The following is a 20,941-nucleotide window of genomic DNA, read 5'->3' as shown; positions in this document are numbered from 1 at the left end:
CCATGAATTACAAATTTTCTATAGGCTTGTATGCTGACCTCAGCAAAACCATAGATAAGCAACCCAGCAACACAAAGACCCATAAGATATTCAGTTTTCAGAAAGAGAGGAATGATTAAGAAATGCAACTAATGTGTGTTATATTGGTGTTTCATGGGTATAATTTGATTTAAGATAATCTGTTCTGTTTCCAGTACAAAATGAAATGAAAAAAATAGTCTTGGTGTATGGAGAGAATTTATATAACATTTCCAGAAAGTATCTTTTGTGAATATATTATAATATAACAATAAATTAGTGTTGTCATTCAACGTTTAACCAGTTAAAATGACCAAATATCGAATACAAAATAACGTTAACTTGTTAACCGGGCAACTTTTCAATTCTGATAGATTTGATCTCCTGGTAGACTATCAGTCCCCGAGTGTATCATCAGCTCAGTAGTTATTACTGACTTGATTTTTAACAAACCTTTCTAAAATTGTGTGTTTAAACATTTTGAAATTTATAAGAAATTAAGGTTTTAACTCCCAAAGTCGGCCTTAGTTGGATTTGGCTATTTTTTAGGTCTTCTTACATTGTACAGCTCTTAAACTGTTTCTGTTTTATTCACCCATGACTTTCATCTATTTGGCTTTGAGCATTCCTTGATGCAGGTAAATCCAGAGAAGCGCTATGGACGCATAAAATTTATAATTGAGTTGTTTTCATTTTTGATATAAAAGTGTATTAATATTAATAACTCATTTTGTTGAATTTTAAAATGATCGTAGTGCTACTTAATTAGATAAACCAATTGTCCAGTAAATTGATTGCCATTGTTATTCTTGAAAAGACAAGATGAAAAACATGATCCTCCTGTCATTGTAAGCATTTGATTTAAAAATATAACTGATAAAAAATACCTTGTTTCAATTAGAATATCTTGGTTTTCATCACTTAGCAAACAATTGCAAATCAGATCTTGAGTGGCAGGTATGGCTGATCCATTTGATACACATAACACATATAGGTAATCTAAAAATCTGCAATAATACAATTTAACATCTTAAGTGTCAAAGAAACCTTCAAATAAATCATATTTATCATCAATAGAGTTGTCGGCCTAGCCACAATCAGATGTGCATTTTGTGTTTCACATGAAGTCAAAAATGAGTATCACCTGTGGGAAAAACTCTTTTGATATTTTGGTTCAAAAATGGTTTAAATTATGAAAAAATGCCATCGTTAGGCTAACACTGGAAGCATTTATATAATTCCATGCAGTTTTTGAAGGAAATATTTAATATTTTTATTAAATAAATGGTGTTTAAAAACTGTATAATTTTCTTTAATGGTTGCCTTCAAGACATGGTCACCAGTGAAAGATTTTTGGTCAATGACAAAGACAACAAAATATGTTTAGAACTATTGAATATCAAACATTTTAATTGAAAAAAAAATAACAAGAACATGTTTGACTCACAGTTATTTCAAACAACAGTAGCTTTCTTTGATCATTAATCTTATCTGATAAAACTGCATCTAAAATTATCTATAAATAACAAAACTTCTAAAAAAAACCTTTCTTTTGGTGTATAGAACATTAAAATAACTTGATGCATATTCTTACAATAAACAATCAAACTTAGCAATACAATTTATATGTTTTGTCTACGGACAAGACATTGTATTCATATTTAATGAAATGCATTATTAAAACCTAATTTTGATATAGCTGAAAGTGTTATCTTGAAAGAAAAAACATACATTTTATCAGGTTTATCTATCAAATGATGCTTAACTTCGAGGAAAATGGAAACAAATACATTTTGATAATGTCTACGGACAAGACATTTTATTGATATTCAATTAAATGCTTTCAAAGATGATTGTTAAAGTTAAGATTAAAAGTTACTAATTAAGTTTTAAGCGGTGTTTTTTAATTTTGGAAAATATAAAAATGTACCCATAATTCTTTACATATCTCAAAAATTTATTGATTAAGCCAAAATGAAGACACATTCTTTTAACTGAAATCCATATATCTGACTGTTTAAAACAATCAAACTATTATTAAAACTCAATTTTGACATACCGTATTTGAATGTGTTCTCTTGAAAAAATAACATACATTTTACCTATCAAGTTAGGCTGAACTCGAGGAAATTGGATACGAATATATTGTGGTAATGTCTACGGACAAGACAATTTCAGTTAAAAAAAAAATCTGTTAGAATTAATTGTGACTATATTTATGTTGAAAATACTGAGTTTTAATTTGAATAGATAACTTTCATCACTTATAAATAAGATTTAAGTTCCATAGCAGACAAATAATTGAATTTAATACTTGTTATGTACAAGTGTCTTGTCCGTAGACACTTCCTCATCTGCTGTTAATACTGAAATGCAAAAGATAAAGTTAGAGAGAGAGAAATACTTTTTCTTCATTTGATTTAGTTAATCTTTTAAGGTATGCAGCAACTGGAATAAACAATATTGAAGTAAAATAAGGTATGCTTTTTATGACTGATAATCTGACACTTTTTAAAATCCACTCCTGTAAAGTAATTTTACAAAAATTGAGAACACTTAAATTACCATTTATTTATTTTAAATAAGATATTTCTAAGTTTAAACAACACATAGGACTAATTAAGACCCATAAAGCCAAGCAATATTGATAAAAAGACATGTCTACGGACAAGACATGTGTCTACGGACAAGACATTCTGACATATTTTTGAATTTTTTCCTCTATTAATAGATGGTAGAAAAAAATGTTAGTAGTGTTTTCATATCTACAAAAGAACAGGAACTTAGCAATGCAACATTAATGTAATTATGCTTCCAGTTTACTAGGGAATGCATGTCTACGGACAAGACATTTTTTCACTTTATTTGTATATCCAACTTTGATGGCATATTTCTCCAGCTAGGGTACTTCAATTTTGATAAATGAGGTAGTTTTTGATAATGTATATACTAGAAGAGAAAACAAAACACATAATAGCATAAATTTGATTTATTTTTCTCTTTTATCATTACACTGAGCAAGCTAAAAACAAAAGTACAAATTTGCATAACAAGCACATAGTATTCAACTTTTTATCATAACTTTGTAACCGCTGAAGATTTTTTGTTGCAACAAACAGTAAAAGAAAGATGAATAAATTGTCTATAGAAATGAACCAATAATGTAGTTCAAATTAAGTTCACTTATTAACTATCAATTGATAAAAACAGCGAAATTTTAAATGAAACAACATAACGTGAAATTTTGCCCATTTTCAGCATGTATTTTAGTGTTTTTTTTCAAAACGGTAACACCTATAAATGATATTTGATATTCATTGTGAAGCCCTACATTCTCTTCTTCAGTTCAAAGATGTATTACTTATGTACAGTTTATCTTCTTGTCTTTACAAGCCTATAACATAGACCCAATATGAAATGCACATCTGATCTTGGCTAGGCCGTGTAGTAATAATGTATATAAGGCTAACTTAAATTGAATCAAATAACATTCAACCTATCATCACTACAACAAACTAGTTGAATTCTAAGCTTTATTTCACCATAAATACTTCTGCTGTAAGTATTTATTAAAGAGGAAGTTAATAATTGATGAATGAAAAAGACCATCCTACATTTATAGCATCCTTACATGAAGCCTTTTACCAAATAACATAGCTGTGATATGTAGTTCCTGGGATCATGTGACAAACAAGTTTTCTAAGGAAAAACAGACGAATAGAGAAAATCAAGTATACTTTTAAGCAAAGGTCTTCTAAAATTAACCCCGCCACATTATGTATGTGTCTGTCACAAGTCAACAGCCTGTAATTCAGTGGCTGTCATTTGTTGCTGTGTAACATATTTTTTTTTTCTTTTATGATCGTGAACATAAATAAGGACATTGGTTTTCTCTTTTGAATTGTACAAAGTACTTTAAACATAAAAAATGCTGTAATTGCGGAAAATACTGAATAATTTATATAACGCTTTAATATTTTTAGGACTTTTAGCTTTTACGTAAAAGCATAAAAATATAATATATATACCAATACACATAATTAACAGCCCCTGGTGATGCTTCATAGCCTGACAGGTTTTGGTCCAAAAAGGACCTTCATCAGAGTTAGAATAGTGGATTAATGTTTGCACCCTATTTATATAGATATGGTAACCGACGGTTGAAGAAACCCGCGTTTGAGTTAACCGGCGGTTCAGATTTAACCGACTGTCAAAATTGACGCTGGCAACTCTTCAACTACAGTACTGTTATTCCGATTCTAATGCATTTCAAAAAGAAATAATACGATAAAACTTGGAAAAATCTGGTTATATTAACAGGTCACATGTTTACTCTATAATGTCAAAATGTTTACCGTAACATGTCAAAAAGTTTACTGTAACATGTACATTAGCTAAATATAGATAACTGTAACCATGGACAATCCCACTGGGATTTTTCACTGAAAGGCTAATTGAACTTATTTAGATATCAACCAAATACATATTTATCCACTGGATAACTTTGATAACTCAACTGCCGGTTAACTCAACTGCCGGTTAACTCAACTGCCGGTTACCATATTTTTATAAATAGGGTGCAAACATTAATCCACCATTCTGCCTCTGATGAAGGTCCTTTTTGGACCGAAACCGGTCAGGCTATGAAACATCACCAGGCACTGTTAATTATGTGTATTGGTATATATACTATATTTTTATGCTTTTACATTTTTCTCACTGATACACATAGTTAATATGGCTTCTACTAACAAAAGCTCCATTTGGAGTTAATGTGTTTAGAGACCACTTATGTCAGTACACCTTTCCTATATTGACTTTTAGCTTTTACCTTTATACATAGTTAGGCAGATTAATGGAGGTTTTCCATTTGAAATGAAAAATATTTGTAAGAATTCTGGGGAAAAATTAAAATCACAAAAATACCTAACTTCTAGGAATACATAAACAAAACAAAAAGTCCCTAATCAAATGGCAAAATCAAATGATAATATACATCAAACGAATGGACAACAACTGTCATAGTCCTGACTTGTTACAGGTATTTTCAAATGTAGAAAATTGTGGATTGAACCTGGTTTTATAGCGCTAAGAATATCCATAGTACTAAGTTTCAAGTTGATGTATCTTTAACTTCATCAAAAACTCCTTTGACCAAAAACTTTAACCTGAACTTCGCACTATCTTTTCTATGTTCAGTGGACCACGAAATTGGGGTCAAAACTATAATTTGGCATTAAAATTAGAAAGATCATATTAAAGGGAACATGTGTACTAAGTTTCAAATTGATTGGAATTCAACTTCATCAAAAACTTCCTTGACCAAAAACTTTAACCTGCAGCAGGACAGAAGGACAGTCAAACAAACGAACAATGGATGCACAGACCAGAAAACATAATGCCCCTCTTCTATTGTTGGTGGGGCATAAAAACAAAATGCCCCTCTACTATAGTAGTTGGGACATAAAAATGTAATGCCCCTCTAATATCGTAAGTGGGCTATAAAAATCTATTTGATTTCAATAACAGCATATGTTTACCTTGGTTTTCTATTCCTTCTTACAAGACTGACAAATGTTTCTATTTCTTGTTTAGTAATGTGAGCTTCTAGAAGTTTACGGTTGTTGTTTAGTAATGCAGTAATGGTTTCCTCAGCTAACACATCATATCCTATTTGTTTTTGCATGAACGCAAAGTGCTTAGCTATATACTCCTATAAAATATTAGTATTTAAACATAAGACAAAATTTATATCATAATCATCAATATTTTTCATCAAGTAATTATTTTAAGATTTTAAACATTGACGAATATCAAAACAAGAGTGCACACACTGAAATGTCTGGCTTTCTTAATCCTTGATATCATGTCGATAGTCCTAAATGTAAAGCTTTACTACAACTGTCACATAAACTTAACATTGACCATGAAAACTAAACATTGACCAATGAACCATGAAAATGAGGTCAAGGTCAGATGAACCTTGCCAGGCAGACATGTACAGCTAACAATTATTCTAATCAACAAATAAAGTTGACCTATTGCTTATAGTATAACAAAAACAGACCAAAATATGAAAAACTAAACACTGAGCAATGAACCATGAAAATGAGGTCAAGGTCAAATAAAACCTGTGCAACTGACATGCAGATTTTAAATATTTCCATACACCAAATATAGTTGACCTATTGCATATAGTATATGAAAACTCAAAAACTCAGAATCTTAACTTCGACCACTGAACCATGAAAATGAGGTCAAGGTCAGATGACACCTGCCAGCTAGACATGTTCACCTTACAATAATTCCATAAACTGAACATACTAGACCTACTGAGATTTGGACTTGACCACCAAAACTTAACCTTGTTCATTGATCCAAGAAATTAGGTTTAGGTCAAGTGAAAACTGTCTGACGGGTATGTGGACCTTGGAAGGTACGCACATATCAAATATAGTTATCCTATTACTTATAATAAGAGAGAGTTTAACATTACAAAAAAATTTAAATTTTTTTTTCAAATAGTCACAGAACCATGAAAATGAGGTCAAGGACAATGAACACGTGACTGATGGAAACTTCTTAACATGAGGCATCTATATACAAAGTATGAAGCATCCATGTCTTACACCTTCAAAATTATAAAGCTTTTAAGAAGTTAACTCACGCCGCCAACACCAACCCTAATCACTATCCTATTGTCGAGCTTTCTGCGACAAAAGTCGCAGGCTCGACAAAAAACCTTTCCTTCATTCAATCAAGACCTTAAGTGCCTCAATGACCACACATAACTTTTGTATAAAAAAAAAATTTTTAAGCTTTTTTAAAAAAATATATAAAATTCATGTTTCCTTCAAGAAAAGTCAAAAGGTATTGAACTTTTCCGTATCAATTTTGGTCAGTTTTCAATTATCGATTTTTTTTAATTTTCATAAATAAAAAAAAAATTGTAAAATCTATCCAAAATAATTTGCATACCTCACAAAATCTTGCATGATAAAAGATTGCCCTGCCTGCACTGTCATGTTTCCATGTTCAATTAACCTGAACATCAGGCAAAACAAATCTGATTTGCATTTATTTTAAATAGTTAACATCACTGCAGTGAGCATGTGTACCAAATTTAAAATAAATATAACCAAAACTTAATAGTAAACTACCCTGCACAAAAACATTTACCTGATACAGATGAACGAACAGACAATGAGACAAAGAGGCAAATGAACGGAAAAAATGTTTAAAAAATGTATAATAAAATATCATGGCAAATCAGTGGTTTTCAGAGTGGTAGACCAGGAGTCTAAATTAAAGGCAATAGATTTTTTAATAATTTGTAAAAATTTAGTTTAAATGATGCCCTTTTTTTTTTTTTTAAATATAATGATAAGTATGGATCACAGCGTTTTTCCAAGCTACAGGTTATGCAAAATTGTCAGATTTTCATGATAAACCAATGTTGTTTGACAGAAAGAACACTTAACAATAAAATTTTAAGATAAAGTATGAGAAGAAAATTTTTATAATGAGCATTCAGAAAATAAAAATAAAAATTGGAATCACCAGACTTGTTTTCTTGCTACAAAACAAAAATGGTAAATTCCCTTCATTTTACTTCCTTATGTGTCAAGGTGGACAAAGATTCAATCATTGTTCTACATATATATTTTTTTATACTCTTAATAATAAAACAAACACATATTGTTTTCTTCATTTTTTTTAAAAGTCTTACAATGTATTTTAAGTATATCTCTAAATTTGTATATATATTCTTTTAAAGATATTCTATTAAAGATATTCTATGAAAGATATTCTATTGAAGATATTCTATTAAAGATATTCTACTGAAGATATTCTTTTGAAGATATTCTATTGAAGATATTCTATTGAAGATATGCTATTAAAGATATTCTATTAAAGATATTCTATTGAAGATATTCCCTGATTGTATTCTGCTATTTTACAATCCAAGATGGTGGAGGACACCAAATCTTCCGTAATGACTTTTGTTTTATTGAACCTAGGTAAAAGCATTGGCGAAAAGGATTAATCCAGTATAACATAAACTCTTGGTAAAATATATGATAAGAGTAAAGCTACCTGATTTTTTCTGTAATCTTGCTGTGACAATCTTAGAATGTGATAGCAAAGTTTACAGATCTGTCTAAAGGGGGCATGTCTTTGGTTAGCTAATTCTTCCATTTCAATAACTGGTCCATTTCCACTAAATGGTGCTTTTAAAATCTGAAAAACCTGAAAGAAGTGTTGTCATCATCAGAAACAAATTTAACCCCTGATACTTTGATATCCATTCGTATAGAAAACTGCATAAATCATGTGTTCATGCAGAAATTATTGAAGGCATATGAAACAAGTGACTGGTGAAAAAAATGTTAATCCATTTTTTAGCCATTGCATGCATATATCATAAGATTAGTCTTCTGTGCACAATTTTATCATTTTATATGAATCCATAGCGTATAATCGTCAAAAATTTTATTCACTTGGTCAATGTTTTAAAATATGCCAGCTAATTAAATGGTTGTGTTTTGAAACCGAAGTTATCTGATTTTCGTCTTTGTAAACAATAAAAAAAAAAAGCATGGATATTCAGGTAAGCTTGTGTATAACATGTAAAATAAGATAGTTTATTTCAATGACAGAGTGATGTTTACATATATTGACTTGATTGCAAATTTGGTTTTCCCCTTAGCACTTGCATATTGCCATCATGGTAATTTTAGGAGAAACGTCATGCTATGGGTAACTGCCTGCCGACAACATGTCGATGAATTGTTGGCTGCAGATAATTCAAATCGTATACTTTTTTCTGAAGAAAATTCTTTAATTTGTTCAAATTAAGAAGAAATTTACTTTTTTTCTAATTTTTAAATTCCAGCCAACGATTTACCGTCCCTATGTCAAGCTTTCTGTGACAGAAGTCACTTGGTCACAGCTGGCACTTGGGTTAATAATTGTCTTTCTGTTACTTGTTTTTTTTTCAAAAATTATGTTAATCCTGTAAGGACAACTCCATTAATATGCTGAAGCTAGGAAGGTGAAATAATAATCATATTACTTTTCAATCTACTTTAAAATTGAATTTTACCTGTTTTAGGATATTCTGTTCTCGCAGTAATTTTTGTCTTTCTCTACATTCTTTAGATTTCAGCATTTCTACTTTTAATGGATCACCACCAGTATTGTGAGATTCTTGCATTGTCACAAAGTAAATCAAATCTGATAATAACTGTGTTAATACTCTATAAAGAAATCATAAACAATATTCAAATAAACCTAACTTTATGGACAGAAGGTGGAGTAATCACAAAATACTTTCACTTAACCACATGTTTATATTCCAATTTTAAGTCAGGAACCTAATTAAAGTTTTTATCTTTGTTTCTGCTTGATTTTGTGTGTGTGTGTGTGTGTGTGTCCTAAAAAGAAGTTGGTACTGATTGTAAATTAATTAAACCTATTGTAGTTATCTGTTTATAGCAAGGCCTGCTAGTAAGCAAAGCAATGCTTTAAACTGATCATTACGTTCATTCATCTGTACATTTGTTTGTCAAACCACTGTCAATGGATTTCTCTAAACTTACAGATAATCTTAAGGATGTACTTAGGTGAAATTAAAACAAGAATGTGTCCATAGTACACGGATGCCCAAATCGCACTATCATTTTCTATGTTCAGTGGACCGTGAAAATTGGGGTTAAACCTTTAATTTGGAATTAAAATTAGAAAAATCATATAATTGGGAACATGTGTACTAAGTTTCAAGTTGATGTATCTTTAACTTCATCAAAAACTACCTTGACCAAAAACTTTAACCTGAACTTCGCACTATCATTTTCTATGTTCAGTGGACCACGAAATTGGGGTCAAAACTATAATTTGGCATTAAAATTAGAAAGATCATATCATGGGGAACATGTGTACTAAGTTTCAAGTTGATTGGACTTCAACTTCTTCAAAAACTACCTTGACCAAAAACTTTAACCTGAAGCGAACGGACGCACAGACGGACGCACAGATGGACAAACGAACGAACGGAGGCACAGACCAGAAAACATAATGCCCCTCTACTATCGTAGGTGGGGCATAAAAATCAAGAAATTAAAATTGATACTACATTTTGAAAGAGCACCAGTTAAGGAACAAAATAAGCTAAAAATATTGATAGGTCATAGACCTCCTTTTTTGAAATATTTGAGTTTTTAAAAAAAGCAGGAAAAGGCTGATTCAGACTTTTACCTTACATTTGCATTGGTATTTTTTAGGTCTCAAATCAAAAGAACAAAAATTAAGAAATTGCTTAAATTTTGGAAAATGGCCTTTTATGAGATATTGAAGTCTTTTATACAAAAAAAAATGGGTATAATGGGGCAAAATATTTTACCCTGTTTTAAGGGGAAAATACCAAGAAGTCCGAACATTTGACACCAATTTCAAAAACCTCACCCAAGTACATCCTTAAGTGTCTTTTTAAAAATATAGTATCTAACTGCACTGTACATCTGATGTCATTTTTTTTTTTTATCTGACTCTATCTTTATCATGTTTCCTTTTTTTTCCAATATTTTCAAAAGACATGCTCCTGTTAGTATTACAAATATAAATATTTAATAAACAGGACAAACAAATCGTAACTTTTGTTCTTCATTGTTAAGTTGTTTCTCAAAATAAATGACACATATTCATTACAAATGCTTATACATAAATCTGTAGTTTTCATGCACTAAGACATAAATATGCAATGTGGTTTATTCCTTCTATTCAAACAACTTTTTTAAACCACCTTTTTCCCCAAAAAATATAAATATTAATGACATTAAAGAATGTTTCTAAACTTACATAGGTTAAATTTGATGGCACATAAAAAACTAATACATTGAAAGTTATTTTTAGATATCTTCAACAATTTAAATACTTTCAAATTAATGAAAAAGAAATGAAATAGGCATCCAAATAGATTTTGACATGTGTATAAACTCAAACAAGAACGTGTCTATAGTACACGGATGCCCCACTCGCACTATCATTTTCTGTGTTTTAATGGACCGTGAAATTGGGGTAAAAACTTAAATTTGGCATTAAAATTAGAAAAATCATATCACAGGAATATGTTATTAAGTTTCAAGTTGATTGGACTTCAACTTCATCAAAAACTACCTTGACCAAAAACTTTAACCTGAAATTTGCACTATCATTTTTTATGTTCAGTGAACCGTGAAGTTGGGGTCAAAACTTAAATTTGGCATTAAAATTAGAAAGATCATATCATAGGGCACATGTGTACAGTGTTTCAAGTTGATTGGACTTCAACTCCATCAAAAACTACCTTGACCAAAAACTTAAACCTGAATTGGGACGAAAGGACAGACAGACAGAAGGATGAACGAATGAACGCACAGACCAGAAAACATAATGCCCCTTTACTATCGTAGGTGGGGCATAAAAAGAACCAGGTTTATTATTAGGTACATCAAACAAGGATACATGAAATATATTTTTTTTTTCTTATTCCTACAATACCAGTAATAGTTCAGTGTGAGCCAATGACCTAAAATTGTTTACTTTTTACACATTGTGACTTGGATAGAGAGTTTACTCATTGGCATTCATACCACATCTTCTGATTTCTAATGATGAAAAATATTTCCCTCCTTTTAAAGCTTATGAAAGAAATATAACCAAAAAAGAGAATAAACTTGACTATCTATGGCTTTTAAAAGAAAGAAAGAAAGAAAAAAATGAAACACATTTTTAAGCAGTTTTTCAACACTTCTACTACACTGTGCCAACTAATCTTCTACTTTCTAGAATACTAAATACATACAGTACACAATTGCTCAATGCATCTCATATAAACTCCTAAATATTTGTTTTCTTCAATTTGTATAGAAAAAGTTATGATTATGCAAAAGATAAACTAAGGCAAAGAACACATTGATGATAATATATTAAGAAAGTTTTCCCCTTGTTTGGACACTGATAAGAGTTAATTTGTCAATTCAATATGAATCAAATACACAACAACTTATGGCCATTTTTAAACAAGAAAAATGAGGAACCAATATTATTTGGCTAAAATATTCTTTCTAATTTTCTCAAAGCAGGTAAGGTTGTTAGTCTTGTATTATTTTAATTTTAGTTTCTTGTGTACAATTTGGAAATTAGTATGGCATTCATTATCACTGAACTAGTATATATTTGTTTAGGGGCCAGCTGAAGGACGCCTCCGGGTTGGGAATTTCTCGCTACATTGAAGACCTGTTGGTGACCTTCTGCTGTTGTTTTTTTCTATGGTCAGGTTGTTGTCTCTTTGGCACATTCCCCATTTCCATTCTCAATTTTATTCCTATTCATTTAACACACGCAAAAAAACTTTTTGAGATAAGCACCCTGCCCTCCTCAAATCCTGGCTTGAAAAGTGTTTATGCACTTAAATAACTGTAATAATTTGTATATCAATTTATCTAAATAGTTACTAAAACAACAAATTACCTTATAACAACATCTATTCTTCTTTGTTTGAAGGAAAAGAGGGAATACATATTTTGAAAATGTAGGAATAATAAGATGACAACATGTACATATATTGTGTAATATATTATATAATTGTGAGTCTCAAAAGAATCTAGATGAAAAACTGTTGCTCACATATCATTTCGTCAGTACAAATGGATAAATAGTTATGCAAAGACCACAAATTATAGCTGATGCCCCTGATTGCTTATAATTTAGACCAACATTTTAGTATTATATATTTTACAAGAGTTTTGGAATTGTTCGAGACAAGAACAACAATAACTAGAGGCTCTTTACTAGAGGCTCTAAAGAGCCGATGTTGCTCACCTTGGTCTATGTGCATATTAAACAAAGGACAAAGATGGATTCATGACAAAATTGTGTTTTGGTGATGGTGATGTGTTTGTACATCTTACTTTACTGAACATTCTTGCTGCTCACAATTATCTCTATCTATAATGAACTTGGCCCAGGAGTTACAGTGGAAAATATTTTGTAAAAATTTACAAAATTTGACTATAAAGGGCAATAACTCCTTAAGGGGTTAATTGACCATTATGGTCATGTTGACTTATTTTTAGGTCTTACTTTGCTGTACATTATTCCTGTTTTTCACTTTATCTCTATCTATAATAATATTCAAGATAATAACCAAAAGCTGCAAAAATTACCAACTCAGGGGCAGCAACCCAACAACCATGACAACAGGTTGCCTGATTGGTCTGAAAATTTCAGGGCAAATAGTTCTTGACCTCATAAACAATTTTATCTATGTCAGATTTTCTCTAAATGCTTTGGTTTCAGAGATATAAGCCAAAGTAAACATTTTAACCCCATGTTCTATTTTTAGCCATGGCGGCCATCTTAGTTGGTTGGCCACTTCACCAGACACGTTTTTTTAACCTAGATACCCCAATGATGAATGTGGCCAAGTTTGGTTAAATTTGGCCCAGTAGTTTCAGATTTTTGTAAAAGTTAACAACAATGGACGACGGAAGACAAGTGATGAGAAAAACTTAATTGGCCCTTTAGCCCAGGTGAGCTAAAAATGAAAAGTATTTTTTCTTGTTTTTATAGGTTTATGAGCAACTTGCTTCACAATAAATCAGGTTTTACTCCTTGATTGACATGTATAAAGGTGTTTAGTAACATAACTTATTAAATCATATCGAAATAAAAGTTGTTTTGATTCTTTTTTAAGGTACTATACAATCTGGAGAGTGCACTTAAGATGACTTGGATGTCAGAAAGTATTTTAAGGGTTGCTGCCTCATAGGCATTTTAAGGACATCTTGTGTTCCTTTGCCTAATTAGACATGGCAGTAATCAGCAAATCATGTCAACCACTGAATTGATAGCTTACACTCACATATTTCTTCCTCAAACTCTTTAAGCATCCACAGTAGGGTTAAGACTTATTTACACTTTTAGGTATTTAGCTGAATTTCCTCAAAATTACCGGTAATCTATCTCCAAATAACCTTCTGACATAAATTTTTTAATGTGATGCAATAATTTGCCGGAAATTGTGTGATTTTAAGTTAATTTCTTGTATTGCTATTGAGTGTCCATAACCTTATATATAAATCAATAAAGGATCAGGGTCTATTTGGTTTGAAGTCCTACATTCAAGTTTCAGCTAAATAACTGTCTTCTGTGTAAATAAATGCAAAGAAGTGAACATTTGTTGATATTAACCTGTATGACTTTTTGGCAGGACAATAAATCCATGGCCTTGGTAATCTATTTCTTTTTTATTATTATTTCATGGGTTGTTGGTCTTTACAATATTAAAGTTCTGAAAGTTTTTTTTTTTAAATTGAATAAATTTTAATTGTGCATTATTTGGTTGGGAAAAAAGGACCTTTCTATTGGGAGGTTCATGATTTCTGGAACAACGCTATATACATACATTGTATAAGCAATACCATCAGTGGCAATCTTTATTTACCAACTGTCCTTGATATTGGTACCACAATGTATCAGCCCTCAACCAATATTATAATTTGAAAAGAGCTCTCAGCTTGATATGGATGTGATATAATATTTAAGAAATAATTCATGGCAGCGGTTGATTTGTTTTCATTTAACCATGGGTATGGCATTTATATTTGATTATTTTACACTAGGAATGTAAAAATACGAGTGAACCAACACTTGAAGTGGTGATCATGCGGTAGGGTAAAAACGAGTGGATACCGCTAGGTATTCACGGTCATCTTGAAAATAAAGAATGTGTCGACAATAAAGACAACAACACTCATGTTTTTACCGCATAGTATCTGTTTATTGGGTCTACATGTTTCGCCTAATCGATAGGCATCATCAGGACAATTGTACAAAGAAATATGACAGTGAAGTATGAATTTAGCGGTTAGCGGTTTTAATCAAAAGTGTAAGTTACATAATAGTAGTTATGGTGACGTTATATAAATAGAAAGTGAAAGTGAAAGTAAATTAAAATAGAAAATATATAAATAGAAATGTTAGTGTTTTCTTGAAAGGTAACAGCATCTCGTGTGGTTGACATCTATCCCGTTCTGTGTAGTTAATCTCATGGGAGGTCTTTGGTGGTATTGTACGTTATTGTTATCTAATAATCATGTCAGTGAATTCCAAATTGGACAACACCTCACTGTTCATTCTGTACAGCCAACTGGCTTCGCTCTGGGACCCTTGAGTTACTGCTTCAAATTGCATCGGTAATGGTGTGAAGTGTATGATCGTCGCACATTTTGGAAATTAAAATAGTGGTAGATCCGTAAATATTTAATTATGAGTTGTGTTAATGATTAAAGCTTTTGCTGTGGTTTGATGTTGAATCTGTAAGAGCTTCCAGCAGGTTTCTTCTTTCTAAACCGGTGGTAAAGTATTGTAATACTCTGTTAAATCGTTATGTTAATTTTGTGTAGTGTCATAAATTCAGCTAGGTGGTCTTGATTTCTTATTAGTGTTATCAGCGGTTGTAGCGGTTTCTTCTTCTCTTGCTCCTTCTCTTCTTGCACAGTGCAGAATCTTGATCATTTTCAAGAAAAGATCGGGAATCTTGGTATAGGTCTGTGGTATCATCCATGCTGTTGGTCGTAAGGTACAACGCAAGTGTGGCGGGGTGGATCCTTGCGGATGCAGGGGTTCACAGAAAATAAAACAATAAAAATACGAATGAACCAACACCTGAAGTGGTGATTGTGCGGTAGGCTAAAAACGAGTGGATACCGCTAGGTATTCACAGTCATCTTGAAAATAAAGAATGTGTCAACAATAAAGACAACAACACTCATGTTTTTACTGCATAGTATCTGTTTATTGGGTCTACATGTTTCGCCTAATCGATAGGCATCATCAGGACAATTGTACAAAGAAATATGACAGTGAAGTATAAATTTAGCGGTTAGCAGTTTTAACCGGAAGTGTAAGTTACATAATAGTAGTTATGGTGACGTTATATAAATAGAAAGTGAAAGTGAAAGTAAATTAAAATAGAAAATATATAAATAGAAATGTTAGTGTTTTCTTGAAAGGTAACAGCATCTTGTGTGGTTGACATCTATCCCGTTCTGTGTAGTTAATCTCATGGGAGGTCTTTGGTGGTATTGTACGTTATTGTTTTCTAATAATCATGTCAGTGAATTCCAAATTGGACAACACCTCACTGTTCATTCTGTACAGCCAACTGGCTTCACTCTGGGACCATCGAGTTACTGCTTCCAATTGCGTCGGTAATGGTGTGAAGTGTATGATCATCGCACATTTTGGAAATTAAAATAGTGGTAGATCCGTAAATATTTAATTATGAGTTGTGTTAATGATTAAAGCTTTTGCTGTGGTTTGATGTTGAATCTGTAAGAGCTTCCAGCAGGTTTCTTCTTTCTAAACCGGTGGTAAAGTATTGTAATACTCTGTTAAATCTTTATGTTAATTTTGCGTAGTGTCATAAATTCAGCTAGGTGGTCTTGATTTCTTATTAGTGTTATCAGTGGTTGTAGCGGTTTCTTCTTCTCTTGCTCCTTCTCTTCTTGCACAGTGCAGAATCTTGATCATTTTCAGGAAAAGATCGGGAATCTTGGTATAGGTCTGTGGTATCATCCATGCTGTTGGTCGTAAGGTACAACGCAAGTGTGGCGGGGTGGATCCTTGCGGATGCAGGAGTTCACAGAAAATAAAACAATAAAAATACGAGTGAACCAACACCTGAAGTGGTGATCGTGCGGTAGGGTAAAAACGAGTGGATACCGCTAGGTATTCACAGTCATCTTGAAAATAAAGAATGTGTCGACAATAAAGACAACAACACTCATGTTTTTAATTTACTTTCACTTTCACTTTCACTTTCTATTTATATAACGTCACCATAACTACTATTATGTAACTTACACTTCCGGGTTAAAACCGCTAACCGCTAAATTCATACTTCACTGTCATATTTCTTTGTACAATTGTCCTGATGATGCCTATCGATTAGGCGAAACATGTAGACCCAATAAACAGATACTATGCGGTAAAAACATGAGTGTTGTTGTCTTTATTGTCGACACTAGGAATGTAAGACAAAAATAAACACATGCATAATATAGAAAAAGAAGGGACCTTGAGATGGGGGTTAAACTATATGCATCCTGATTTCTTTTGGCTTGGTTATAAAATTCCTAGTCAACATAACATTGTCAGTTTGGAAAATAATGCAATCTGAATTATAAAACATGTGTATGTTTCATTTTATATTAGTGTAAACATCTTTCTTGTTTTGCCTGTTAATAAGTGTCTCAGGAAAGTCTGACAATGGAAGATATTTGATTTTTTTTTATTTTGTGTATGAAGCAATCTGTATAGTTTTATAGTATTGAAATTGTGTATGAAGCAATCTGTATAGTTATATAGTACAATGTATTGAAATTGTGTATGAAGCAATCTGTATAGTTATATAGTATTGAAATTGTGTATGAAGCAATCTGTATAGTTATATAGTACAATGTATTGAAATTGTGTATGAAGCAATCAGTATAGTTATATAGTACAATGTATTGAAATTGTGTATGAAGCAATCAGTATAGTTATATAGTACAATGTATTGAAATTGTGTATGAAGCAATCAGTATAGTTATATAGAATTGAAATTGAATTACCAATTACTGAATTAGTATTTAGAATGAGGAGTTTAAAAATCTGTAAACATTTCATCCATAATCCCAAATAGTGCGTGAGCCAACCCTTTTCCTCACACAAGTTTACATATCATTGGAAAAAAAACTAAGTTGGGACTTATTTTGGTCAAACATTCCGTCAAATCTAAAGGCACTTTTCTATATATGAAAAAAAAATGAAAAAAAAAGAAGGTAATTTTGTTTTGCTCAAAGAACTCTAATAGATATATTATCTCTACCTTCTCTCATTTTGAGTGATTGATTCTTTCTCTAATTTCTGAGCTATTTCAGCCAACACTTTACTGGCATCATTTGCAAAGTCTAAATCTCTAACTTCCTGTGGAGATACTGGTACAATGGCAAAAGCTTCTCTGTCATCTTTTATCTGTGCACAACCAACCTAAATATATTTTAAGTATTTATCTCAATTTACTTGTGGAAATGCAAAAAGTTATCATAAAATAATTCAAAAAAATAAGCCGAACTTAAAGATTTTATTAGAAGCTTCAGGGTCATTCCTGAAATTTTTTAATAAGAAAGGTGATAAATTTTTATTGAAATACCTATATCCAGATACAACTATTAATCATTTTATTATCATTTTCTATTTCAAAGATGGTACTATATTGACTGCTAATAAAGATATGTCCATGTAGAAAGCCATTATATATGACTGAAACATTGACTTATAAGACATAATTAACATGTCTAATATTTTCTAGTATATATGTAATTTATTTTTCAAAAGAAAATTTAAATGCAGCTATTAATAGACATAATCATTAGACATAATAACTATTATCTAATCCTTTTCAATTCTAAAAAATTTATACTCTTCTTTTGGTAAATAAATCTTCATAAAATCGAGAATGGAAAAAGGGAATAAATCAAAGAGACAACAACCCAATCAATCAGCTGAAAAAAAAGCGGAAGGCCACTACTGGGGCTTCAACACAGCAAGAAAATTCCACAATCAGAGGCATGCTTCAGCTGGTTCTAAACAAAAATGTGTACTACTTCAGTGATAATAGACATCATACTAAACTCCAAAATATATAAATGAACTAAAAGGCCAGAGGATCCTGGCTTTGGACAGGCCCAAAAATATGGAGGGTTAAACATGTTTTGTGAGATCTTAACCCTCCACTATACCTCTAGCCACTGTAGAAAAAATAAACACAGGGCAATACACACAGTAAATATATATTTTCATATACCAAAATTCTTTTCTTTACAAATCTTCTCTACAAAACACAGTTTTTATTTCGACCACATATTAGATTTTTTTTAAATATTCTGTAATAGTAGTTAAGAAAGCTTGACAAACACCACAAGCAGAAACTTTGCACTGCCAACAAGTGATCCCTGAACCAAATTTACTGAAAGATTACACAAATGAGTGCCATGTATGGTGTATCTTGTGTAAAATTGAGGGTTCAAAATAGGAAACTTAGTGGCACAAAGAAACATACTTTGTATATCAATAAAAGTAATTTTGCGTTTGTATAAATGTGTTAGTGTCCATGATAGGATATTTGATGCATCATTCAAAAACAATGAATATGCAAGGACTATGCACTAGCATTGTAAAGAGTCAGGTATTAAGAAACTGAAATTGTTACTTATACTTTTCCAAAGCCTAAGGGACTGTGCAATATTTATCTGAGGGTGGGGCCGGTGTACAGCAAATATTAAAAAAAAAAAAAAACTGTATGCCCCGCCAATATTTATTATAAAAAAAGTTCTTGCCCCGCTTCAATTAATGAAAAAAAAAGTCCTTGCCCCGCTGGAAAAAAAATGAAACACATATATGGAAACATGATATTTTTTAACTAAAATGCACAACATTCAATAATACATGTATATCAGAGTTGATATTTCAACTCAAATGCATTTAATTCAATATTATAAAGATTTTATTTTTGAAGGAAGTCAACTTAGGAGCGCTGTGATTGAATGTAAGGGTACAATATATTTTTTTTGTATTTATCTTTGAATAATTGCAGTGTGTATATTTACAAAATAAATTTGATAACCTATTGAAATATTTTCAAGACAATTATTTGAAAAGACTTCCAAAATTTCATAAATTTGGTGTAAAATGATAGTGGGCATCAGACTTCAGTTATTTTATACTATTTTGAAGCTTTTTATAAGTACATTTGATTTTTATCACAAAGAATAAAAATTATTCACTGAGAACAATACTGTGTTGAGAAAAGTGCTGATTCATCATAATAAGTCAAATTGATGGGTACTGATATAAAACTTTATTCTGGGAGTTCAATATTAACTATATTGTATAAAATGCACCAAACTATAGTTCTTTTGTATTTCTTTTCACCTTTCGCAATAAATAGTTCCAGGGATGATTCCACTATATAGTTTAGGGCCGCTCAGCGGCCCTTAAATCTGTCAGCGGCCCCAAAAAAATGTTAGTGAATATAAATTCCCAATTCAGGAAAATAAAATAAAAATCGGTATTAACTATAATTTTTCATAGTTTGACGTCAAAACGTAGTAAATCCGGATAAGAATGCTGACTACAATCGCATTTTATTAACAACGATTTAATTATGTCAACGTGAGGTAAACAATTTTAGCAGTCGGATTCAATTGAATAAAATTTTATGGGAGTATTTGAATTCCCAAAAGTAGATCACTCAGCAGGTTGATCAAAAACCTGCTCTTTGTCAAAATTGGTGTCAAAGCAGACCTCGGCAAAGAACAAATTCATCAAATTTTGATATAACATTGATGAATAAATTTTAATGGGCGCCGATCTTATAAAAGCAGATCGCCCAGCAGAGCCGTTTATGGAACTTGCTTAAAACCTGTTTTGTAAAAGAAATTATTTTATATTTTGCTCTATTTCCTCAAAAGACAAAAGTTTGAGCGGTTTTGAAAATAATGTTGACGATTGACCATTCAAGAAATGAGCCCCCCCCCCCCCCCTGAAATACGATGTCATCATTATCGAACTTTTTCAAGAGATATAATAATGATCAAAAAAAATTTAAAGTTCACTGGTGCTATTGCTTTAAATATAAGTATATAACCTTTTGTAATTGCTTTTCTGAATTCGACAATTGGCCAGTTCAATTTGAAATCCATTTGAATCAAGGTAAGTTTATATTATATTCTGGTACCTTTGATAACTAATTATAAAGATGATCTGTTGAAAAAATACCGAATGGATGATTTTTTTCAGTGGTTAATATGGCAAGCCGTTTTGTTATTAAATCTAA

The 20,941-nt window shown here is 31.3% G+C and overlaps 1 protein-coding gene across 3 annotated transcripts in view; it reads right to left on the bottom strand.

Moving 5' to 3' along the window:
- LOC143079481 (inositol 1,4,5-trisphosphate-gated calcium channel ITPR1-like) overlaps window positions 1-20,941 on the bottom strand; it is a 283,048-nt gene that overhangs the window by 162,424 nt on the left and 99,683 nt on the right. For all 3 annotated transcript variants that reach the window (XM_076254840.1, XM_076254849.1, XM_076254857.1), the window contains exons 13-17: window positions 17,933-18,093; window positions 9,125-9,278; window positions 8,116-8,268; window positions 5,559-5,731; window positions 906-1,025 (exon numbers count right to left, since the gene is read on the bottom strand). In XM_076254840.1, coding sequence (XP_076110955.1) covers window positions 906-1,025; window positions 5,559-5,731; window positions 8,116-8,268; window positions 9,125-9,278; window positions 17,933-18,093 — 761 coding nt within the window. The remainder of the gene's footprint in view (window positions 1-905; window positions 1,026-5,558; window positions 5,732-8,115; window positions 8,269-9,124; window positions 9,279-17,932; window positions 18,094-20,941) is intronic.

Source organism: Mytilus galloprovincialis, chromosome 1 (assembly GCF_965363235.1).
Source record: "Mytilus galloprovincialis chromosome 1, xbMytGall1.hap1.1, whole genome shotgun sequence".
Lineage (NCBI taxonomy): Eukaryota > Metazoa > Mollusca > Bivalvia > Mytilida > Mytilidae > Mytilus > Mytilus galloprovincialis.
Note: the sequence above shows the minus strand (reverse complement) of the source record. Positions and strands in the feature narration are given on the sequence as shown.